A 26,566-nucleotide genomic window follows, 5' to 3' on the forward strand; every position below is an offset into this window, starting at 1 on the left:
TTAAGTAATGTTCATTCGAGTACTCAACATTACTTGAATTACTCATTCTCAAAGACTTGTACTCAACATAGCTCCTGTTATTGAACATTAATAATAGCTCCTGTTATTGAACATTAATATAACGTTTTGCTCAGTCCCAACAATGTTAATACCCAACTTTACTTGAATAACTTAGTTCCAGTCACTCAAATACTCATTATTACTGGGATGACTCATTTAGTACCATTCACTCCAAAAGAACATTTCTAAAATGAGAATTATAGAATTATTTACTTAGTCCAGTTGACTCCAGTAATCAAGAGTGCTGTAATATTTAACATTATTGGAATGATTCACTCAGTCCAATTCTCTCCATTAGCAACATTATTAGAATAAGTGTTTGAATAATTCTCATTATTGGAATGACTCACTCAGTCTAAATCACCCCAATGATCAACATTATTAGAATGATTGCTGTAATACTTAACAATACTGGAATGACTGGCTCAGTCAAATCACTTAAATACTAAATATTATTTCACTGACTCGGTCAGACTCAATCTCCAATACTTAACATTACTGAAATGAATGACTACAGCAAATTCACTCTTAATAGTCAACATTATGTTTAGGACTCAGTCAGTCCCAGTCACCCCAATACTTATCATTGCTGGAACAACTCCTCAAAAATCTCAACATTATTAGAATGACTTCACAAATACTAGGCAATACTAGAATGGCTATTTCAGTTCCATCGCTAATATGTGATGACACACTAAATCCTAATCACTCAATATATTTGAAATGAACGAATCTCTCCTTTCTAGTGTAACAAATTTGTTTGCAATATTAGAATATTCAAAACCAAAACTGGACCAAAACCATTTTGACCTTTAAGATCTATATTGTGTACTTTTATTTTACACTCGATTTCATGCAGTCCATGGGAATAATATCCACGCATTTTTAATCATAGGTGGTCACCAATAGTTGTGTATTGTGTTGTTGCAGAAATACACAGATTCAAGGACCCAGCAAACAATGATTTGACCACATATGAATATAATCGAACCTCACCATACATCTATGAATTTTAGTCCCAACGAAATGTAAAATTTGTAACCTTGAAATCAATCACCACAAAAGGAGCTTAAAATTCATAATAGATAACAGTGGCAGCCAGAATATAAGCTACTATTAACTCCAGGTTATGTAGTTTTTCTGCGCAGCCACAAAAAATAGCCACAAAAAAGGTGAGAAATGCTCAGATGGGATTTGTAATTTTGGTGATCATCATGTTAGAGGAAAATTTTCCAAGTTCCAATTAAGAAATTTACAATAATGTTGAATAGTATTTCTGTTTATCTCTTATTTCAACTCTGTGAATTATAGTAGACTTACTGCCCCTTTTCTAGATATTGTCACTAGGATCTGCATAGATTAAAGAATACAGACATGTACAACCTCACTGCATTTCAGTTATGCTTGTTAAACATTGTCAACAACAGTTGGTAGTTGGCTTCATAGTACCTGCTCCCTGGGGAGAGGGCTATAAGGGATGACTTTGAACATACATGTACAACAGTAGTACATTCTTTGAGGATTATGTTTAGTTTAGAATTTTGTTCACACTATAAATATATTCTTAAACTTGGAATAATTAAGCTATGTGAATGATTCTTGAAGAGTACCATCAGAAATTTCAGTTCGTGATCATGACCCATCACCAGAAAGTTTGTGGATATCTTACATGTTGAGTAACTTAGAAGCTGATTGATTTTAGTTTCAAAGGGTTAAATGTCATTGTCACTGTGACTGAAAGAAGAAAGGTTATTTGAATCTTTCCTATGCATGACCTGTCTTGTCCTGTCCTTTGAAAGTTATTTTGTTGTTACATTATCTTAACCAGAAAATGCCTAATACAAAGTTTACATTGAATGCATTTATCTCATATACATATAGCTAAACATTCAAAGCTGAGACAAATCTTAGTTGTATAGATTCTTAATTTACATATTATTTACCTTACCAATACCTGAGATTTATAATTTTTTTCAGATACCATTTGAATAAGTGGAGAGATTACCTATTTTGGACGATATTTGCTACTTTATTATATGTTCCTAACCAGCTAAACTCTTATGTGCGTATGAAATTGGTAGCAAACATCACATCATGTCCTACATTAAAACATCACATCATGTTATATATTTAAACACCACATCATGTCCTACATTGGAACATCACATCATGTCATACAATGGACTGTTAAAAAGCAAATGTGAATCAGGAAGCATTTGTCTTGATTTATGTATGTGAAGGCATCAGTAGTCTATTTTTAGTTTAATCTGATATACAGTAAGATGGTCATTTGTAGCCATTGTGACAGCTGAACATAGACTTACGTGGTCATTTGTAGCCATTGTGACAGCTGAGCATAGACTTACATGGTCATTTGTAGCCATTGTGACAGCTGAACATAGACGTATGTGGTCATTTGTAGCTATTGTGACAGCTGAACATATACTTACATGGTCATTTGTAGCCATTGTAACAGCTGAACATAGACTTATATGGTCATTTGTAGCTATTGTGACAGCTGAACATAGACTTACACGGTCATTTGTAGCCATTGTGACAGCTGAACATAGTCTTACATGGTCATTTGTAGCCATTGTGACAGCTAAACATAGACTTACTCTATGTTCGATATATGGAATTTTCTTGCTTGGAAATTGCAACATTTAAGTTAAATATGCCAACATTAATTGTTGTGTATGCCTGAAAGAGATTGGTTATTTCATATCTACATTGCAAATGAAGTAATTAATCAGCCAACACCAGAAACAAACATAGGGATTTATCTTGCTTTACCCCAGCTCCAGTCCTAAGTTTAAAGCATTTTGTTAAGAATGATTTCTTTGCCCGTAAGGTTTTGGACATTAAGAAAAGATAATTATTTTGTCCATCAACATTTGCTTCTTGCCATCCTAAAGGCCCTTGTCAGATTTGGGTCATTTTGGTCATAAGTACTTGGTACATAAGCCGTTTGTGAAATTCAGTAAAATCTCAAACGAGTTTCATTATGTAGGCATTACACTTTTATATTGTACGGAATTCTGACAAAAGGAAGAATGTGTTTTTGAATACTCCTCACATTTCTTGACTGCAGGAAGAATAAGGCAAAGTATTGCCACAATTTCAATCAGTATAGCAGCTGTGCACAATTTTACAAGCTAGTTCCTTTTTTGCATTGATCAGTTAGAGAGAAGCTTTACCATAATCTCTTCACTTTTTTACAGGTATTTCAGTTAATGTCTCATTTGGAGTAAAGATGTTGACAATTGGTCTGACAGTTCCAACATTATTCCAAGGGAATGTTAAAGGTCTTCTTGGGAATTTTGATGGCAAAAAAACCAATGATATATTTTCCAGACATAATGTTATGTTGCCTGAGAGCCAGTTGGCCAATGAGTCAGCTATTTTTGATATAGCCAAAACATGTAAGTTGCATTATTTTTTTCTTCCTTTCAGTTGGTGTATTAATAGCATGCCACTTCTGTGCTCAGTCAAAGATCTTGAAAATGTAATATTTAATGACCAGAGTAAAAAGAAAGTACAAATTTTGTAACATGGATTGACTGTATTGTGATAAATTGTAATTTAACTTGATTCCATGAATGCTGTTTGATCATGAAATATGTTTTCTAAAATGTAGTTTAAACCAACACAAATTTGCGTATGAAACCTGCATACATTTTCTAAATTTACATGCAGTATAGTTTATATACATTTTTACATTATTTATTTGTCTATTTGGTCTATTTATTGGGTATGTATGGTGCACATATATATTTTTTCTTATTCTTTTCTTATTATTATGATGTCATATTATAATTATATCCTTCAATTTTATAATGATGTCTTTTCTCCTCCCATATTTAGGGGCTATAACAGCAAATGAATCTGTCATGAAGTATCCAGCCTTGAAGGGCACTGCTGATTATTCTGACCCCACCTTTAGGCCACGGTTTTTTTCGGATGTGGACCCTGTTATTCAAGCACGAGCCAAAGAAGTGTGTGGGGGTGATGCTAACAGAGAGTGCCTCTTTGATTATGCCTTTACTGAGAATAAGAAAGTGGCAGAAAATACAAAGCAAACAGAGCAAACAACCCAGTCTGATAGTAAACAAATTGGTATGTTTATTCTGCAAGGATAACATTCCATTGAAAATGTCTCACTGTTTGATTGCATTGAAGATTTGTTGTTATGCCAGTAGGTAAATAATGTCATTATTTATAGAAAGATTGCCTCATCTGTGTAGGAAATTGAGATTTAGGTGGACATTCGTAGCAAGGCAGGAGTTTGCATTAAAGTTTTTGTAAGTTGGATATTGGTGTTTGTGAAGCAATATATCATTGAATGGATGCAAATGAAACAATGTTTTCTGCTGAACACTTGCACCTGTTTTAGCAAATATGTGCGATTTTAAATTTTTTTATATTATTTTGAAATAGTTAAATTTGAAAGTTGTTGCTTCATAATACCAAAGTTCGTAGTACATCGGATCTCTCGAGTTACAACTGGTAAAGAAGACTAGAAGTTTTTATCATAATAAATGATTTGTATATTAAGACATTATTTTTTTGTTCTCACTATATGCATATATATGTTCAAGTCCTACGTGTTTGTCAAAGATTTAAATACATATTTTAATATCAGTAATAACTTATTTCTTTGTCAATTAGTTAAAGTTAGTCCATTGTAGGAGAACTTGTGAAAGTTGTTTTTTGTTGCATTTCCTGTTTATTGCAAGACCACTAGCAATGACGAGACCTGTTAATACAAGGTATAAGTATCACCGTTCTGGTAGTAATGGCAGTTTGTGTTACAGTATTTTGAACAATGTTGATCTATATACGATGCTGTGTTCAACTAAAACTGTGATGTGCTATTTTATTATATGCCTGTACATTCACTGTGATATTCTGTTTTGCTAACATAAGCAGAAAGCTATGTTGTGATTGCATTGCGCATTACATAACCTTTGTCTAATGCTTAGTAGATGCAGGTAGAAACCTAAACAAAATAGGTCTAAAACATAGCAATAAAGATATAAACCTAGGTTGAAAGAACCATTTGTCCATTTCAGCTAATGAAGTTCCATCAATCAATGGAACAAAGCGTGTGGAAGTGACTCTGAATACAGTTGTTACCTTTCGTGTCAGTGGGAGTGATGATGGTACATTTACCTATAAAGTTCTTAATAACACCATTGGAGCCACTGTCAACAAAAACCAAGACAACACAGGAAATGTTTCATTGAGATTAAATAAAACTGACCCTGTTGTACTGAGGTAATTTTTTTCTCACCTTCAAAGCATAGGAACGACAAAGGTATCACTTCTCTGACAAGAAAAAACAACCTTTTGTCAATCACACCTGAGTAATTTATGTCAAAATATACCCACATTGAAAATAACACACACACACACACACACACACATATATATATATACATATATATCATGATATTGAGAAATCTATTGATAGAGATAAGAATATTTGCATGATGAATCAAAAGAAATTCTCTGCAATATTTCTCTTACAGAAATCTTAAAGTTTCTTTCCAGCGTGTAATGCATCTAGCAGAGAAATAGACACATTAAGTTGAACGTATTCAATGTTTAAGTGCCTTACAGACATAAAAATGTCAGAAGGTCTAAATGTCAGAATGATATAAGTGATGTTAATTTTCTTTCATGGCATAGACTTATAAAGATGAGGAATTATGAGCATCTCCTTTCTTTTATTAATTTCCTTTGTTATATGTTTTGTTCTCTTCAGTGTCACTGCTGTGGACGACTTTGGAGTACATGCAGCACCACTACAAATAACAATTGTCTTATGTACTGGATGCAGTACAAATGGCAACTGCAACTACACCAATTTCAGGGATGATAACCGCACCACAGACACATTCAAATATGCAGTCTGTACTTGTGATCCATATTATGAAGGTATAGTTGTGTATGATAAGAAAATCTGCCTCACATATTTGTACTTTTGAAAGGAGCTTATTCACAATAAAATGTTTGAGGTTAATCCAACTAATATTTCATCTTTTCATTGCTTTGTTTTAAATTCACAAGTTACAACCATTGATAAACAGCATAAAAAATAAGATCTTGCACAGTAGTTAATAAAATTTCTCAGACTTGATATTAAAAAAAATCATTCTAGAGTGGAGAAATAGCAAAATGCTTCATGTGTTTCTCATTTTCCTACTTATAGGTGTTGATTGTGAGAAAGATTTTAATGGATGTGCCAGCAACCCCTGTTCTCCAATGAGGACCTGTATGGATATTCCTGCTACAGAACACAAGAAGCTCGGTCCATCTGCCTTGGGATACAACTGTTCAGTCTGTCCATATGGCTATAATAGCACTGATGATGGCAAATGCATTGGTATGATTTCGTAGTACTTTAAAAACATTTTTATTCACTAATCTTGTATAGTTTAAATCAGTAATATTAAAGAGCAACATTCCCTTTAACACTGCTATTTCTATTTTTATACTCCCTGTTAGTCTGTTTTTCAACCCTCTCTGTCAGTTACACTTTGGTTATGTTTTGTGTCAGGGACCGAGGTGGGACACCCGTGCTCCAGTATAAACATGTTTCAGGTTTCTGACTACTTTATATTATTCTTCTACCTATCTTGATATTATTTTTCCCAGATAAATCTTGCGAACAATACTGTAAGTATGGTACTTACATCTTGTGCAAAAGCTGAAAACAATACAAGTACAGTATACACCTAGTAAGGCAGAGTCTGAAAACCAGGTGGAAATTGCCCAAAGACAGTACAATACATGGCATGATCTGAAAATCAGCAGGAAACAGTACCAAGACAGTCGGGTACACAACTGATACGGTATAATCTGAGAACCAACTGGAAACAGTACAAAGACAGTATGGTACACAACTGGGGTATGGTATAGTCTGTAAATTAACTGGAAACAGTACAAAGACAGTTAGGTACATAGTTGGTATGGTATAGTCTGAAAACCAACCAGAAACAGTACAAATACTGTATGGTACACAACTGGTATGATAAAGTATGAAAACCAAGAGGAAGCGGTACAAAAACAGTTGGGTACACAGCTGGTATGGTAGAGTCTGAAAACCAGCTGGAAACAGTACAAATGCAGTATGATACACAACTGGTATTGTATAGTCTGAAAACCAAAAGGAAACAGTACAAAGACAGTAGGGTACACAATTCGTTTGGTATAGTCTGAAAACCAGCAGGAAACAGTACAAAGACAGTCGGGTACACAACTGGTATGGTATAGTCTCCACACCAACTGGAAACACTACAAAGACAGTATGGTACACAACTGGTATGATATAGTCTGAAACCCAAATGGAAACCGCACAAATATAGTATAGTACACAACTGGTATGGTATAGTCTGAAAACCAACAGGAAAGACAGTCATGTACACAACTGGTATGGTATAGTCTGAAAACCAACTGGAAGCAGCACAAAGACAGTATGGTACACAACTGGTATGATATAGTATGAAACCCAACTGGAAACAGTACAAATACGGTATGGTACACAGCTGATATGGTATAGTCTGAAAACCAACAGAAAAAAGTACATTACACAACTGGTATGGTATAGTCTGAGAACCAACTGGAAACAATACAAAGACAATACAGAAGGATTAATGATTAACTGTTTGGAATGTTACACAATGGTGAGCCGAGATTCAAAATCGTATACTAACTTGGTGGCAGTTTGAATAATTGTTATTTTAAATGTTTGATATATTTATTGTAATTTAATTTAGGATAAAGTGATTATCTTTTTTAAAGTTAAGATAAATTATGAAACTAAATATTAATTAAGATAAATTATGAAACTAAATATTAATAACTACATATGGTGATATTCTGGAAAACTGTCTTGAAGTGTAAATTGTTTGAGAGGGAAAGAAACAGTTGATTGACAGTTTTGGATGTAATGTTATGAAAATTTTTCGCAAAGGTTCTTGTAAATATGTTACAAGTACGATAACTTCACTTCCCCATAAATTTGTATTTTGTAACCTTTCTCAGAAGAACTGATATTCTTTTCAGATTTAAATGAGTGCGGTAATAATAAAGGTGGATGTGATCATATCTGCACAAACACAGAGGGAAGCTTTACCTGCAGCTGCAATACAGGCTATCGTTTGGATCAGAATGGATATTCCTGCAAAGGTAATTCCTTGCTAATGGTATGCCATACACAGTCTTTTCTAGGATGAATATTTGTGGGAGTCATATTAATTTCTAAGAACATCATGAAGAAAAATAGACAGAATGATGAGGAACATATTTACAAACCCTGTTTCTAATTTCTACAGTGAATCCTATAGTTAGAAAACAATTCCTCTTCCTTTTTTTCAAATAAAGGAAGAAAGTTTCTTCTGCTACACTTCACCACCCTATTTCACTTCTTGAATAGACCCCCCACACATAAATTAAACAGTATTGCTATAACCTGGTATGAAATCTGAGGGCTGTCTTTTTTGCCCACCTTTATCTGTGTAATCTGTTTGTTGCTGATAATTTAATTTCCAGAACATAACTCTCAAACTATTCAGTGTATCTCTTTTGGTACACATTGCGATAGTTTCCAGATCGGTACACATATTACACTAGTTGTCCAGATTGGTACACATATTACACTAGTTGTCCAGGTTGGTACACATTACACTAGTTGTCCAGGTTGGTACACATTATGCTAGTTGTCCAGATTGGTATACATATTACACTTTTAGTCTAGTTGTCCAGATTGGTAAATGGACTGCACTAGGTGTCCAGATTGGTATACATATTGTGCAAGTTATCCAGATTGGTAAAGATATTACACTAGTTGACTAGATTGGTATACATATTATGTTGGTATGTTTATTCTCCACCCTGGCAAGAAACATGAGATTATTGAGATAATTCATTTTCAAAATGAGGCTTGCTTTGCCCTGCTTAGATTTTGTATAATTTGTTATTCAAGGTATGCTTCATTACTGTGATCTGTTTACATTTCCAAAATAAAACGACAATATTCCTTCATGGCACACAAATAATTGAGGCTGAAAACAGACGTAGTTATCAGTTGAAAATACAATCGCAGTCAATTCAAAAGAGAAAAAATGTAAGGAAGGTAAACAATACTTTACACATGTTTCTATGGTGATATGCAGAAAGAGGATTTATAAAATTCCTTTTAGTATATTTGAGTAAAATTTCCAGGTTATTTATCATAGTCTTAAAAAGCACCAGGTGAGAATCATATCCTGCTTGCTCCTTACGTATACATAGGTTTATGTTAGTACCCCATCCACGGTGTAAAGGTACTAATAATAGTGCTACCATCCATTGTATCTTGCTGTATGTCCATCCACCCATCTTGCACATGTTGGTGCAATTTGTAATATAGTGTTTTGATAGATTACTGCTCAACTTGGGAAATATTATGGTCATCATCTGAAGGTTCACCTATCAATAAATCAGTGAGAGTTATCACCCTTTTTATCTTGTACTAGTATATGACAATGTTGTTGTTGTTGTTGTTGTAGAGTTTAACGCCATTTTTCAGCACACAATAGGCTATACATGGCGGCCAGTATTAATGATGGAGAAAGAACCCGGGAAAATCCCAAAAAGAACCGCCGACCCACGAAAAGCTACTGGCAAGCTTTCTCACACACTCACATTGGCCGAATCCGAGACTCGAACCCATGCAGACAGGGGTGAGATGGCAGTGATCCGTAACGGAGATCGCTTTAGACCACTCGGCCACTCGAAGTCCCCCCTCCCCAGTATATTACACAACTTTTCATGTGTTTTTCTTTTCAACCTATGTATTACACATGAAACAGGACATTTTGAGTCCATTTTGAAGATGGGAATTTATAAAATTTATTTTTTTTTATACATTACCATAGAAACAGAGTATAACATCGTTGGTATATAGATAATGATTCATGATGGGGTACTAGCATAAGTACTATGCAAATTATGAATACAGGATGGTGAGGTACTTTCAGTAGGAGTCTTTACATAAGCAGGATCCATGGGTGGATGATACAGTTACAATAGCTGTCGGTATTATGATATTAAAGTTAGTTTGTTTATCATCGTACATTTGCTTTTAAAATCTTTTGTTTCTTTTTTGGAAGGCTCATGTCATTATACGTTTAGATCTGTTAAACTCTTTGCAGTCCTCTAATAGAACTGTACACTTTGCATGGAAATGCCACAAATATAAAAGGAATGATGATTTTGGTGATGATGTTTCATGAGGAGGAGATGATGTGGACTTGAATACTTGACATTTCTTCTTCATCTTTTTGTTCTTATTCATTTTTTTGGTCTTGCTATTTCTCTACATATTTTATCTTGCTTTTGTATGTCTGTCAGTCTGCCAACAATTTGTTTGGGTGCAAAATAAATGGAGTTGTCCATTGTCCACAGTTACCATACTCTATGGATGGCTTGCACATAAGGTATGGAACTAGTATATTGATTTTGGGGTCAAAAGCCAGTAGGTCATGGTCATGGGAAGAAAGTTACATGTATAACATAACATTTAGTTTCACACTACATATTTGGTGCAGTAGATCTGATGGTAGGATTTGAACCTACACCCTTTCAATCCGAGTCCAGCGTTCTATCCAGTGAGCCACAGTAACTGTAGTTATTGAAGAGGCTCATTGATGTAGGGGTCAGAAGATCAAAGGTCATGGTCATTGTGGATGGTTTATACTTGCGGTAATAAAACCTACAGATTATGCAGTCTTAAAGCTGGAGATCAATATCATGTTGAGTCTGATTAGCAAGCAATTGCTGCTCATTAAGTATAATTCAAGACTGATACTTTGAAGAAAGGTTGAGGTCATTTAGACCTATTGTTAGTAATTCCTTGTGCCATCCTTGCCTGACTACTGCATAGCTACATATACAATTATGAAACACATGGCAGGCATTTAATGTGCCAAACGAAAGACACAGTTTCATTGATTGTTTTGTTATTGTTATTAATAGTAATATTATTCTAATTGTTATTACAGATATCAATGAATGTGAAGAGAGTACAAGTAATTGTGATCAAATCTGCACCAATACACCTGGCAGTGTTAAGTGTTCCTGTTATCCAGGATACAATTACTGGAATGGATCATGTGAGAAAGGTAAGCATACACTTTTGTGAACTGTATTGCAATGTGCAAATTTAAAATTGTCTTAAGATTTGTCAGAAAAAAGCACACAGGGAATGATTTAACGAGAGAATATGCATTTAATCGAGATGGGCATTTGCTCAGGAAGGGCCATCTGTTAAAATCACAAATGTAGTCATCCTGAATAGATGGTATTTCAAATGCAGGGGTGTTTCAAGTCAGATTTTAGTGCAACATATTTATTAATTGTGGTGTGGGTGGGGTAGCTTTTCAATATTATAAATCTGTATTCAGGCTGTGTAGACAATTTATGTAACAATTTAATATAAAATTAGCATACAAATAATTATTAACAGAACAGATCATTTGAGAAGAGTATGTATTCATTTGCATAATTTTGTATCATAAACCGTAAAGTTACTATAGCTTTAATATTTAGGATTTTGTTGGGTCTGACATAAGTACACAGGAAACATTGTCTTATTAGACCACACAGAAGTTCCACAAGATAGGTCATCAGTCAGAAAGGAACAACTGTTACCCCAGCATAAAATATGTTTTTTTATAGGTCATCTGCTAAAACGTTTTTGTCTAGTCATGTTTTACTGTAATACGTTCTTTGTAATTGGGTCTGGGGTGTGGATGCTTTTCAGTATTTAAGTAATACAGACCATTTCTAGGTAAAGTTGATATGATAATATTATTCAGACCCATACATATTTATTATATTAAAGTACATTAAGTAGGCTCATAGTAATCCTGCCTTACGTTCACTCTATGAATATCGGGTATTGGAGGAGAGCCAAGTTCATCAGTTATATTTGTCACTCTTTCTGTCTGTTCATCCATTGCAAAATTGTGTATGCATCTTCTCTCACGGAGATCTTGACATATAGGCATGCATGTTTCTGTGTTGTTTGACTGTCATTATGAGATGGGTTTTTTTCTCCCAGTGTTGTGATCCAAAACCTTTTATAACTCTGAATGTTGAGACATAGGTATCAAACTTTGGAAACAATGTTGTATTCAAGTTTTTGAAAGTCTCATATCTTCTACATATAGTGGGTTATTTGTAGCTTAAACATTTGAATAATTTTATTATGGATTATGTTTTGTTTGCTTTAATTCTAGATGTTTTTTATGTTTGTTCTATATGCAGAAAGTTGTTGGCATCTTTGTCGTCAGCAGTGTCATTATCCTGTGTTAGATGTTTTAAAAGTCAGATCTTTTACATCAGTTGCTTGATTTACATCACTGGAATGTTTGGTACAATATTACAATATGTATTTAACTTGATCTGCAGTTGTAGAAAGCATGGCCAGGATATTTGTTAGAACACTGTGTCATACCAGTGTAAGAAATATGTAGAAAAATTCTGTCTTGCTTGTCAGGGAGATCGGCTTAGTTGTGTTGCCTTGCCTGTATAAGAGACGTTTATGTCTTGCCTGTGTGAGAGTTCTGCCAGGTGTTTATATCTTTCCTGTATGGGAGTTATGCTAGTTTTAATGATTTGCATTTTTAGAGTTATGTTCTATTGTCATGGTAACATGCAAAAATTGTTATGTTCCTGTCTTGCATGTGCAAGAGATAAGCTAGGAATTCATGTCTTGCCTGTGCAAGAGATATGCTAAGAATTCCTGTATTGCCTGTGCAAGAGATATGTTAAGAGTTTCTGTCTTGCCTGTGATATAGAGATGCTGCAATGTCCTGCATTGCCCATGAAAGAGATATGCTTGGTGTTTCTGTCTTGTCTATATAAGAGCCATGCTTGAACTCCCTGTCTAGGCTGTGTGAGTATTAAACTATGTCATAATAATGCAGTTCACATGTGAGATATCACAATACATGGAACACCTTTTTCTTATCTTTTATAATTGACCATTCATATTATTTGTTTTAATATTATTCTGACTTGTAGTCTCAGTTATTTTTCTTTTTATAGGTGTACAGCCAGGTGGTTGTACTTCGATAAACTGCAGTAATACTGATGGATGTACACAAAATGGCAATGAATCAGCAGTTTGTTTCTGTAAATCAGGATATAAGTTCTCTTCCATTGGTTCCAATAATTGCACAGGTTAGTGACACAAATAGCATTGTGTAATTACATGTATTGCTTGGTTACCAATTATTTGGCCACATTGTAAAACAATTTTAGGTTATGCATTGATGAGGTATGTCATCAGTCTGCTGTTGACACTCGGGTTAGAGTTTGCACGTAACAAAATTTCTCAGACACTATCAATCATACAGTCACAGAGGTCTGTGTTTCAGTGTGATGTGGAGTACTACACATCTCAGAAAAGAGGGTCATTGACTTATTAGTTTTCAGTCCATTGTTTTTGGTTAACTTTTGTAATTTACTCATATTTCTGGAAAAGGTTATTGCCTCCTGTACAAAAATAAATTGGTATCTAATTGTATCACAAGGGGTGCTGCAGCTACCAGTGATGGCCAACTAATTGTGAGTTATTTTTAGGTTTGCATTTAAATCTTTGTCTCTGGTAATATTGCATGTAGAGTCACATAAGATGTCTCTTAGATGGATATGTGACTCATGGTTCAAAATAATCATATAATTAATAAAGATTGGTAAAGGGTCATGCTACACTTAAGACTTTTCTTGTGAATTTGTTTGTTTTCTCAAAGAAAAAAATTCAAAGAAACAAGATTAAAATTTGACCTCTCCTCCTTTAATGGAATATATGTAATTTACACACATTAAAGTATTAAAATAAAGGAATATACAATGACCAAGCTGTAATGTACATAATCCTTTTGCAGCTCAAGAAATTTTTTGTGCACAAGAAAAATACATGTATATGAAATTTCTGGAGCCACGCCACGACCGCGTTATATCCGAATTCGCGTTATAACGGAGCGCGCTATAGCGGGGTCACACTGTATATGCAATTGATGCATCTATAAGTATTAAAATAAGGAATATACAATGGCCAAGCTGTAATGTACATAATCCTTTTGCAGCTTAATGTATCACATGCATCATATTATGAGATTTCATATGTTCATATAGGGAATTGTCAGTAACTTTTTTTCCAATGAATTTAAATAGCAAAGAAAAAAACATTAACTCATGAATCTTAACTAAATTTGTTTCAGACATAGATGAATGTGCAGGGAACACATGCTCACAGAAATGTACCAATTCTTTGGGGAGTTATAAATGTTCTTGTTACACTGGTTATGCTCTAGAAAATGACAAGATAACATGCAAAGGTATGTCACCTCCTCTCTCTCTCTCTCTCTCTCTCTCTCTCTCTCTCTCTCTCTCTATATATATATATATATATATATATATATATATATATATATATATATATATATATATATATATATATATATATATATATATATATATATATATTAAAAATAGCATGTCTTTTAAAGTGCTGGTATAAAGTAATTTGATATACCCATACTGTTGTTATATCAAATTGTGATATGTACATGGTGAATTAGTATGCATATGTAAACAGTGTTTGGTTCTTTTTCAGAAGTAGTCTACTGCTTCTATACTCTCTAAATCAGTGATGAATTTTCAATGATTAATCATTAGTAATGCAAGAAAACTGAGAAAAGTATGAATAATCCATGTTTTTTAAATGAATTAAACATGGTACACAATTTCATCCAAATCATCTATGCTTTCCCTTTTGATCTTTCTCTCTCTTTCGAGACACAAAAGGGTGAAATTTATTGAGTGAGAGAAAAAATTAAACTTGCACCAAGTAACCAACAAAAGCCTGAGTCTTCATAATGGTTATGTGTACATGTTCTATGGGATTTTAATATATTGTTCGTAATACCAGTGATACAAAGTTGCGCATGGTCTATCGAGACTGGAAGGTACGTTTCTTGGTTAGAAGGAACACACTGTAGTCTATTTAAACCTTTGTTTGATAATATTCACTTAAATTATTTTAAATGTTTTAATTACATCTTGTTGTTTCATCATTTTGCTTTGTTATACCAAAATGCCAGTAAGTGATAGGATTTGTACTCAGCATTCCTGTAGCTAGCCTACACCTTTGCTTGTAGTGCTCTACTTTTTTTATTTAAACCCTCTTTATGTTTTAATAATAAGTCTGTTATGTATTTTTTAATCAGTATGAATGAAAATGGATGTTCAGTTAATAAAAGAAGCAACTTATCAATTTGCTAAGAAGATTGTGATTAGCGGCAAAAGGTAAATAACAATATGTTGTGGCAGACACTGGACAGGGATGTGTAGAGTTCATTCATTCCACTAATACACAGTTGTCTGTGGTCAGTCTTAACTGCTTTGGAAATGCAAGTGTGTGTAGTTGTATGTGATATAAATAAATTATGTGTATAGTATGTATGCTGTATCATTGATATACCACTCACTGTATAATTTTTCATTAAAAGGAAACTCAGCAAGCCTCATTTCAGTTTAATGAAAATGCGTACATCTCATATATTAAAGATATAGCACAGATATGTATATATATATATATATATATATATATATATATATATATATATGTATATATATATATATATATATATATATATATATATATATATATATATATATATATATATATATATATATATATATATATATATATATACAGACACACACTTGTGGCCTAGAATGGGAATCTTTTATTTTCTTGCCCATCAAGATAATGTTATGTATATTTGATTTAATTTATATTTAATTTAATTGTTTGTTTGTTAGTATTACAATTATTTTTTATTCCATTACATGTTATAGTAATGTAATTTTATTTACCGGAATTAGACGTTTTCCAGAAATTAGTTTGACCTGACTGTTTTTTCATAAACACCTAAAAATAGAACTTTGTATCTTTATGCTGACCTAGTTCCTGACCTTGATACAGAATTAAGAATAGTTGGTGAAATAACTTTTTATTTTAATTTTATTCTTAATGTGTGATTTAAAGTGTGAAATCGAGGCTGTCCTGGGAGTATGTGATGTAATGTTTCTACCTTGTTCTGGAAAGTGAACACATTACCCTTATATGGGCATCTGTCTTGTGCAGTAGCTAGGTTTAATACTGATGTTTTGAGAAATAATCTCAGTTGAGCTTTTTAACACATAGATATCAAGGTGTTTTTTTTCTGCTGTGGCCAGTTGAGTTAAATTTTAATTTTTCTTCAAATTATTTGGATTCTAAGAGATTAATTCTTTTCCCTGGGAATATTTAAATGTTGATACAGAATTCTTGGACAGAGAAGTTTATTGAAATTTTATTTGGAATCAAACACCATAGTATTATTTTATGTGGTACAACCAAGAACTGTAGACTCATCAGTTCTATACTGGCTGCAGTAGATATCATCGCCTTCCATTTTGGATTTTTTTCAGGACTCAGACTCAAATTCATTAGAACTTTTTATTACTAGGAATTCTAATTTTAAATTCTTGGATTGTTTTTTGGATTTGATTCTTAAAACACATAACACTAGATAGAAAGACAATAGAACGTACAGAAATTGCTTTTCTAGTGTGACTGTGTAATGGGTTGATATAATGAAAAATTTTGAGAGTTTGTTTTGTGTTACATTTTTGGATTGCTAGTTGAATGTAACTTGGCACAATTTGTAAAATAGTTTTAATACTGTAACTAGATAATCAGTGAAAGCAAACTTTTGCTTAATTCCAAATAGCCACACAGTAAGTGACATTTTGATCTTGAAGTTAATTGCTTATGTGTTCATAATAAGTATTGCCAATGCAAGTTATTGGTTTTGTTATGCATACAGCAGACAAACTGTGTGCTTATTTTTAAGCAGGGATTCATTCCTTTCTAGGGATTCATTGTAGCTGTGAGTCCTTTAGAACACACTGGTAATTGGGTTGCTGTGGGTTCCACATTAGGATCTAAGAACTTGAATTGGCAAACTTGACTTGACCTCTGGTATTTGACCTTGATATTTCTGATGGCACTATGTACTGACCTGCCAAAGCTTTTGATTTGACCGTGAATCTTACTGAATTGACCCTGAAATTATATACTTATGAAAAAAGAGCACAACTTGGAAAAATATGATCATTGCACTGAAATCAGACAAGGGAATGTCTGTGTTTCATCTGGATCTGGCTTTATATTAAATTGTGGAGCTGGTAAGGGAACCAGTTTGTCATTTTAGTTGCTCCTTCTATTTTTTTAACTGCTCATATTTTTCTTGTGAAATGTTTGCTTTATAAAATTGTCACCTAAAGCATTGTCTAAAATTGGCAACGAACAAACAGTGTTTTGAAATTTTGAATGTTTTTGTAAATTGTTAATTCTCAAAGTAAATTCATGCTAGCTGTATTTCAGAATAAATGACATTGCCCAATTATTTTTTTATATACATTAATATCTACCTTTATTTTTCAATATAGCATGCCCATTTCCAAACTTCGGTGAGAACTGTACACAAACATGTGAGTGCGAGTCCCGAGGTACACTGCGCTGTGACAATATAAAGGGATGCATATGTCTTAGTGGTTGGACAGGACCAAATTGTGCACAAGATATTAATGAATGTCAAGCTGTGAGTGCATGTAGTGTAGATCCTTTAACGAAATGCACAAATTCTCCAGGATCGTATTCCTGTGAATGTATAACAGGATATCAGCTGAATTCAGTCGGTCAATGTCAAGGTAATACACACGCTTTCTTGGATTGTTTTTTCAGAGTCAGATACTGTTTCTGAGATCTTTCTCCTTACTTGGAATATTTTGGTTTTCGTTTACACAGTAAAAAATATTCCTCAAAAAAAAAAAAAATAGTTTATATCTGATAAAGCTGTACTACAAACATTCGAATGAAGGGTAAGAAGAAAAGTCACAAACACTAAACTTGACAAAATCATTTCTATATAACAAAGACAAAATGTTGACTAATGTAATCTGTTATAAAATACTGTGTCGTTTAACAAAGTAATATTTGTTGGTCTGCTTGGAAAAGAGAATCACACTTTTGTGAAAGAGAATTACAGTCACTTTTGTGAAAGAGAATTACAGTCACTTTTGTGAAAGAGAATTACAGTCACTTTTGTGCTAGCCCCTTGATCACTTTTGTTAATGCTTTGGATGAAGGTTTGATTTGTGTATATTTTAGCTTCCAGTCATGATAATATGGGAATAATCATCATTTTGATTTTATGCTCTGACTGTGCCTGTATGTGTATATTTCATTCTTAGGTTTAGTTTACAAAATGAAATAAAGTTAGCATTTCTCATTTTGTACTCTTATTATCCCAAATCATTAAAAATGTTTAGAAAAGATGGCCAACATATTTTAAGGAGTACACTTAATGTACATGTACTTTCCTTGTGTCCTATTTTTGTAACTGTATGTAATAAAATTCCTAGAAATGAGACTGGTTTCTTCAAGTTGAAAACCTATTTCTCAGATTCATAATAAATAGAAAGAGAAATTTGTTAGAAGACCAACCTGTACTCAAAATATTAGTGAAAAAAATCGAAGTGGGCTTCATGTGATTTGTGGAAATTAAATGATGGAAAAATGAAAGGTGATTGGAATCTTTTCTTAAGAAATTCTGGATCATACAAAAGAAATACCAAGACCGCATCAGAAAGTTAAAAAGTATATGCAAATGATGTAAGTAATATAGTAAAGCATTCAATTTTAGGACATTACCATGCTTTGTGCTGGATGTTTGGAGCTGACTTTACATTAAGTCACATTGGATAGTTAGACATGTAGAACATATACAGATATGGACAAATCCACTTGCCCATCACCAAAGGGCAAGCTCATATTTGCCTCAGGCAGACTGATATACCGAAAATACTTTCCCATACTAGGTTGATCCAAAAATTATTGAGAGGTCATGTTCAGTTTTTCATACTTTATGTTCTGCAGGTTTCATACTCATTGAACTTGTTGCCATAGTACATATATCAGCAACTTTATATATGGACCATAAACCCATAGTTTCATTAATGAATTGAGCTTTAAATTATGACACACTGATGAAGTCCATCACTTCCACTTGTATTCGTTGCCAAGGCCAGTCCCAAATTTGTCACAAAAATGAGATAATGCATGCTTCATATTTTAAACCATTTCTGATGAATAGGGAATAAATATTTACATTTTAAGTAATCAGTTACATCAGAATCATAATATTTGTAAGAAAAATAATTTCACAACTTTCCAGTCCTAAACTAGTCACAGGTAGTGAATGAGTAGGCTGCTCCCCGATTATAATGACTGTGAATAATTATATGGAAAAATATCTGTTCTCAAGTCATACCAATACCAGTATGTTTATAAATGATTACAAAGTATTCTCAAGTCTAAGTGAAGCTATCTTTATTGTTAATGTATTGTATATACTTTCTGTATACAGCATACAGCTTGATCTGCCATTGCATACTGGACTGGCAGATCAAGATCTGCATGTTTGTTTACTGATTATTTGTATGTGTAGTTGTACAGTTGGACTCAACTTATAAGTAAGTTTTTATCATTGTTGTGGAGCGATCGGTCTGTTATATCATGTTTTTATGCATCTAAAAGGATCTGTTTATTGACACGTTTATCTCTCTGTGTAAAGTTTATGTTCAGAGCTATATATGCAGTCTGTTCCTCAGCTTTTTATTCAAACACTTTTTCCTTATCTACATTTAGGTCTACTATTATTATGTATACTCTGATAACTTTAGTTATTGGCATAACTTTTAATTTGTGCAGGCTTGACATGTTGGTCTGCCTCCTTGTTTGACACCGTACATGGAATACACATTTTGCTATAATTTTGTTAATTTATACAATACTTTTTAATATTGTAATATTTTGGGATAACTAGAGGTTAATAATCATGTCTTATTTTTTTAAACTTCTGCTAATTTGATCTTTTAATTATTTAGTCAGGATTGAACCTGCATTTTGGTTATAATCATGCAATCACAATTCCTTCTGTTCTTGAGTTTTGAGGGAGTTAGAAGTGCTCTGGAAATATTGTCTTACCTGCAGAAAGTATTTGAGTCAAGTTTCAGTACATTTCTTGGAACTTTTTGTCACATTGAGATTGTCCATTACCTTGCCTGTTTTAAGTCGGACAACATTTGGAGATCCTGGGTGGCCAAGTGGTCTATTAAGGCAGACTTTTACAGATCAGTCACACATTTCGCCTCTGTCAACATGAGTTCAAATCTTGGTTTGACTAGCATGGGTATGTGAGAAATGCTTGCGAGTAGCTTCCTGTAGGGTAGCTTTTCATCTTGGGTTCATGGATCACTGCCATCTCACCTCTGTCTGGGTGGGTTCCAGTCTTGGATTTGGCTAAGGTAGTTACATGAGAAAGCTTGCCAGTTGCTTCTCGTGGGTCGGTAATTTTAAACAGGCTGCCATGTATAGCCTATCTTGTGCTGAAAAATGGCATTAAACCCTATAACAGCACAATACTATAACTTTCATTCAACATTGCCTGCTGAATGATGAGGGAAACGAGAGAAGATTTGTTGCCAACCAGTCCAAAAGTATATGTATACATTCTGTAAAAGAGAAGCTTTGTGGAATGCCTGTTGATAAAATACTTTTGGCATATTGATTGATGAATTTTTCAGATATTGATGAATGCACTAATCCTGCCTTAAACAAATGTGAACAAGAGTGTAGCAACACTCCTGGGGGATTCACATGCAGCTGCCGTACTGGATATCTATTGAATGTCACTGACAACACAAAATGTATAGGTAAATATACATCTTCTGACTATACATTCCAGTAGTTATAATTAAAATAAGTATTTATGTAACCTAATATGTAAGAGCAATAACTAATCAACCTGTGTAGAATTAATCTGGTCATTGCTGTTCCTGATAACTGTCATTTATTCATATAGTCCGAGGGACAGACATGGCAAAAAGATCAAACATGTTGTTTTCCTTGAGTATTTAGAAAATATTAATATTAACATCAATGAAAACCTTATGCTTCTGGTGTAATCATTACATTCTTTTTTGCCCTGAATCACATCATCTGATTACACTTTTCCGGTACATTAAAAAATAAAATAAAACTACAGCAATACAAGATAGGTTTGTAATTGTTTATTATCGTCTCTTTAATTCCACCTGTCTTAATTTTTTTTAGAGTATTCTAAAAAAGAAACAGTGCTGCATAAGAACAGCAAAAGAGCAAATCTTTGTCAATCATAGACCTACATGAACTTTCTCAGTGTTCTTTTTATAGCATTTACATGACCCATTTCCAAGGAAACACATGATTTCTTTAATTTAAAAGTTTTCCTCTTATATTTATTATATTGATAATGACTTTATGTAGGGAAACAGTCTGTACTTTGAAAGGAAATGGCAATGGATCTTAAGCAAAATGAATTTGTATGGGTTGACTTGTGGATGAAATTTCTTAGAGCAGATGGGTCTTTTTAAACTTAGTAACATGTCTATCAGAAAAAAAAACCAGTTCAAGACCATTTTGGACATTTTTGAAGAAGAGTATGAGACTGGTGCAATACAGAATGTGTGGACCTCCCGATCATTTGGTAAAAGTTATAGATATTTAGAACACTTAAGGTGAGTGTTGAACATAAATAATTTTTAAGACGTTTTGTGTTTGTATTCTGGTTCTAATCCACATGAATTTCTCCCATTTAGGCCAAGTATTATGACCTGCGGATACATTTTTCATACAGTGTGCTGTAATTATAGCATGTAATATACTGGGTACAATGTTGTAGGCCCAGCAAAGTTGGGGTACTAATGTTAGTAATAGTACTATATAGAATATGCTTTTATGCTCAGATTACGCATTTTTGCTACATATATTAGCAAATATTACGCTTATACATCTCATGGAGTTGGCATCTATGTTGCTAAGACCATAATATTCAAGTCTCATCTGTGGTATGATTAGCAAGGTTTTGTTGATACAATTTTTGTGCAAAGGAAACATGTCCATGCAGTGCACCAATATTTGATATCCGAGTCAGGAAAGGTAACTCCTGTGTTTCTGTTGGCCTGAAAATTGATGAATATAGTGTACTGAAATTTAAGTAGTGCAATTTGCTTTTGTTTTTAGACTTGGATGAATGTGCCACTGAGCAGTCAGGCTGTAGTCAGATCTGTGTAAATAATCCAGGGAGGTTCTCCTGCGACTGTTTCTTTGGATACACTCTGAAGGATGACAGAAAAACTTGCTATGAAGGTAGTATTGCAGTTTCACGTGTCAACAGTGAGACATATGTATTACTTTTCCTTTGATGGTAGCAGCAAAAAAAAGCTTTATGGTTCTGTATTTAACTTTTAGAAAGTCATGTTTATTCTGTGCCTGTTGATAAATTGGTCCAGGCATTTGGTACAGTATTAATATATGCCTAATGTTTGTACCTTGATGTGCCAGAATTCATCACTGTCATCATAATACCATTTTAAAGCACAACACAATGTTTTATGGAACACTTCCATTATTAAATTTAAGTCTTCCCACCATTCTAAAATAATAACTGTTCTTGTAATTGCAGTTGTCTGGTTGTAACATAATGAATATGTCTTCATCAATCAAAAATTTTCAATTCACACCATTTAAGTGAAACACTTAATACTTGGTCTTAATTTGTTAACTTCACTGTAACTTTGTCACCACATTGCCTTTGTTTGAGGTCAGCAAAATTATTTACCATCATTCGGTGGATTTTATCTTGCTTACTGAACTGAAACTCAGTTTTCATCATCAGTTTGTAGTGAGCTACCAGAAAAATTCAGATCTGGATACTTTCGAATTTATATAAATATTAATACTTGTCAGCTTAACTGTTTAAAAATGAAGGAGGACATTTTAAAACAAGACCAGAACAGTTATATATATTTGTAGTTATTTAACATGCACATTCCTCATTCTGACATAAAATGAACAAATTTTCAGTCCATTATTCTGCTACCACCACTATGCTGTTAGAAATGGGACATAGATGCAGTAGCTCTGGAATTGTCCGATTTACAAAAGTTAGTTTCCATGACAGTCAGACATGAGAATTCACGTGGAAAATTGATATTTTTAAACATAGAAGAAGTCTGAAATGTATTTTGTTTTGTTTCGTATTGAATTGTGTTTACAAATTTATCTTTGCAAAATGAAAGCTTGTCAGTTTTGTCTTTACCACTCATCAAGATCAGTTTCTGTTCACAAATTCTCTACTACCTTTCTTAGTGGAAAACCCCTGCAGACTCATACCAGACAAAAATTGCAGTCAGATTTGTGTGAAAGCAGCGACTCAGGCCTACTGTGGTTGTAGACCAGGTTATAAGCTAGCAGCTGATAATGAAACATGTATAGGTGAGTAATACAAATTGGAAAGTTCTCACATGTGCCTTGTGGGGGAAAGTTCTGAAATGATACTTTTCAGATTTTTCACTTTTGTAAAAATCTGCAAGATAAATTGCCCAAAACTGAATTTATGTATTTAGCTTTTTACAGTTTAGAAAAACAAGCAAACGAATAAGTAAGTAATGTTTTTATTTTGAGTGGTTTGTTATTTATAATTTCTGAAGTCAGTGTAAAAGTTATACATACTACATTTCTTTATCTCTCTATGAACTTATGTATAATTCCCACCATACAGTGGATGTACTTTTAAATCTTTCCACTTATATTTGTACACATATGTAAGTTTGTGTATAACTGTTAAATTTTTTTTTGTATGTCTTTGTTTATGTCTGTCTTAATGTCTCTCTATCTGTATGATTGCTAATCTCTCAATCTCTGCCTATCTGCTTGAAGGTCTGTATATTTATCCATTATGTTGTTAATATTACAGACATAAATGAATGCAGTAATGACACATTGAACAAATGCAGTACTAAGGACAAGTGCTCTAATACTGAAGGGGGATATACCTGTTCTTGTAACATAGGATCCAAGCTTGACAATGATGGCAGGACTTGTACAGGTATTTCTTGAGGCTGTTATCTTTTGCATAGTGTATATAATTATGATGTCCATCTGTCTTTCATTTCTCTTCCCATACAATACTTTTAATTTTGTATATATTTCATCTGCTTCAACAAAATCATTGTAAATGGCTAAGGAAGAAACCTGTTGATTTTGGGTTAAAAGGTCAAAGGTTAATATCACTGTTACTGTAAAAAGATGATATGATTTCCACAGAGTAACATTAGATCTAGTCAAAAAAATTAAGCAAACATTGTGGATGGAATGCACTTAAGGCAAAGAAGTCTATTAATGTAGATTTAAGAATGCCAAACATCAAGGTCGTTGTGATTCCCAAGATGGGTTTTGCGCAATAATGTTTGTATTAGGGTACTTTCATTGACCAAATTTAGACTTTGGGTAAGAAAGAAATGTGGAGGTCTTGGCGTATAAAGATTAATGATCTTGGTAATTCTAACAACAAAATAATTTCTTCACATTAGGTTTAGTTCAAGAATGTATTCTTTGATGAATGTTCAAGGTCAGTGCAACCAGTGGTCAGTAATATCCATCATGTTCTACTAGTGCCTTCACATATAACTTTTAAACAGGTGAGCCTTTACAGTATAAATCATACAGGTTGTGTAGGCATTTAAAGCCAACTATTTCAATAACGTGTATCATTTGTTAGAATTTGATTGCAAATACCTTTATAAGGAAATTAATCACTTTGTTTAGATCCTCATTCATCCAGGTCATAATTTACACATTGTGAGAGATTCAGCAAGATCAGTAAATCAGTGTTAATCATGTGGACATCAATGGATGAGGTTAAAAAGGTTTGATCCACTGTAAACCTATCATGGACTGAACATATCAAACATGCCAGTAAAAAAGTCAATTCAAGTTTATGGCTTCTCAGTAGGATAAGACATTTTCTCCCTGAAAGGCACAGGAAACTATTTTATAACAGTTACATACAACCCTATTTGGACTACTGTAGTACAGTATGGGGTAATTCAAATGATAAAAACATAGCAAAGCTGGCACATCTTCGAAAAAGAGCATTTGGGCTATTATCAATCCAGAAAGAAAGCAAGGAAAGTTTAGCTGGTAGGTTAAAAATATTACCTATTAAAGACCGAATCTGTTTGAGAAAAGCCAAATGAATGTACAGGATATCTTAGAATAGTGCTCCTGAATATTTACAATCACTATTCCAGTATAGGCTACCTGGTAATACTCCCCACCTGCGATCCATGTCAACCAAACAATATAAAATTCCCAAACCAAATAAGGAGATCAAAGAAAGATCAAAGAACTTTTAGCCAGATGGTACATGTACAGTATAACTTTGATTATCCATCAGAGTATCGGACCGAGATCATGATGGATATGAGAATAGATGGATAATAGAATATATACAGTAAAATATTATTCATTAGACTGGATCATCAAAAAATCATAATATCTTATTATGTACATGTACCTGATTTTAATATTTTGACGTACAATGCCCTGGCGGTTCACAGAGACTTACAGCTAATAAGGTGACGGATAATCAAAGTTCTACAGTATGTGCATAGCTTCATCATTTATCATGATTTCTTTATTTATTTCCTAGGCTGCGATAAGTTCCGTTCTTGGGGACAGAACTGTACTAATGAGTGTAACTGTGGTGTAGGAGTCATGACGTGTGATCCTGTCAAGGGATGTATATGTAACAGTGGCTGGACTGGTGTGCATTGCGACCAAGACATAAACGAATGTTTTAGCAACCCTTGCACTGGAGAAAATATCATCTGTATAAACACTAATGGGGGTTACCGTTGTCAATGTAAAACAGGATATAGTAATTCCACAGGAGTTTGCACAGGTAGGTTAATTAATGGACTTGTGATGTATCCTTCTCCTTTGGCTGGATTGCAATACAACTTAATATCTTTCTATCTTTCTACCTGTTTTACATCATTGTATGTATTGTGTCTTTGTATATAACTCCATGTGTTGGATAACTCTTATTAAAGAGTCACATAACTTCATATGCAGATACATCAGTTCTACACTGTTCAGACAACGTAAGTCACTTGAACCGATTTTTTAACGTTTCAAAGATTTTGCTGTTTGCTCATTGTCTCTATTTTGTACGAAGTCGTAAAATTCGATATTGATGTATTACACAAATTATTACAGAAAAACGAAAGTTTAGTGTGACCTAAGCCTCTTTTGTTCTGTAGTTTGAATTTTTAGTTCACTTAGATGTTAGATAGATATTTTATTGGAATCCAGCCATATTGTCATTGTTGCTTCTTCTTTTCGATGAAACTGAGGCCATGATTATATCTGTCCAGACATTTAGAATTGATGTATACCTAACATCTCATAGAAGGTCTTGTACCAATGATTTAGGCCCATCCCCACCCCTAC

The 26,566-nt window shown here is 33.4% G+C and overlaps 1 protein-coding gene across 1 annotated transcript in view; it reads left to right on the plus strand.

Moving 5' to 3' along the window:
• LOC149791502 (uncharacterized) overlaps positions 1-26,566 on the plus strand; it is a 70,621-nt gene that overhangs the window by 15,240 nt on the left and 28,815 nt on the right. Inside the window, exons 9-23 of the mRNA XM_089969437.1 lie at positions 3,282-3,482; positions 3,925-4,176; positions 5,133-5,337; positions 5,828-6,000; positions 6,275-6,448; positions 8,131-8,253; positions 11,109-11,228; positions 13,159-13,293; positions 14,337-14,453; positions 17,617-17,877; positions 20,815-20,943; positions 22,292-22,417; positions 23,420-23,545; positions 24,027-24,158; positions 25,764-26,015. Of these exons, the coding sequence (XP_089825563.1) occupies positions 3,282-3,482; positions 3,925-4,176; positions 5,133-5,337; positions 5,828-6,000; positions 6,275-6,448; positions 8,131-8,253; positions 11,109-11,228; positions 13,159-13,293; positions 14,337-14,453; positions 17,617-17,877; positions 20,815-20,943; positions 22,292-22,417; positions 23,420-23,545; positions 24,027-24,158; positions 25,764-26,015 (2,526 nt within the window). The remainder of the gene's footprint in view (positions 1-3,281; positions 3,483-3,924; positions 4,177-5,132; positions 5,338-5,827; positions 6,001-6,274; positions 6,449-8,130; positions 8,254-11,108; positions 11,229-13,158; positions 13,294-14,336; positions 14,454-17,616; positions 17,878-20,814; positions 20,944-22,291; positions 22,418-23,419; positions 23,546-24,026; positions 24,159-25,763; positions 26,016-26,566) is intronic.

Source organism: Sinohyriopsis cumingii, chromosome 9, assembly GCF_028554795.1.
Source record: "Sinohyriopsis cumingii isolate HCF-2022 chromosome 9, ASM2855479v2, whole genome shotgun sequence".
Lineage (NCBI taxonomy): Eukaryota > Metazoa > Mollusca > Bivalvia > Unionida > Unionidae > Sinohyriopsis > Sinohyriopsis cumingii.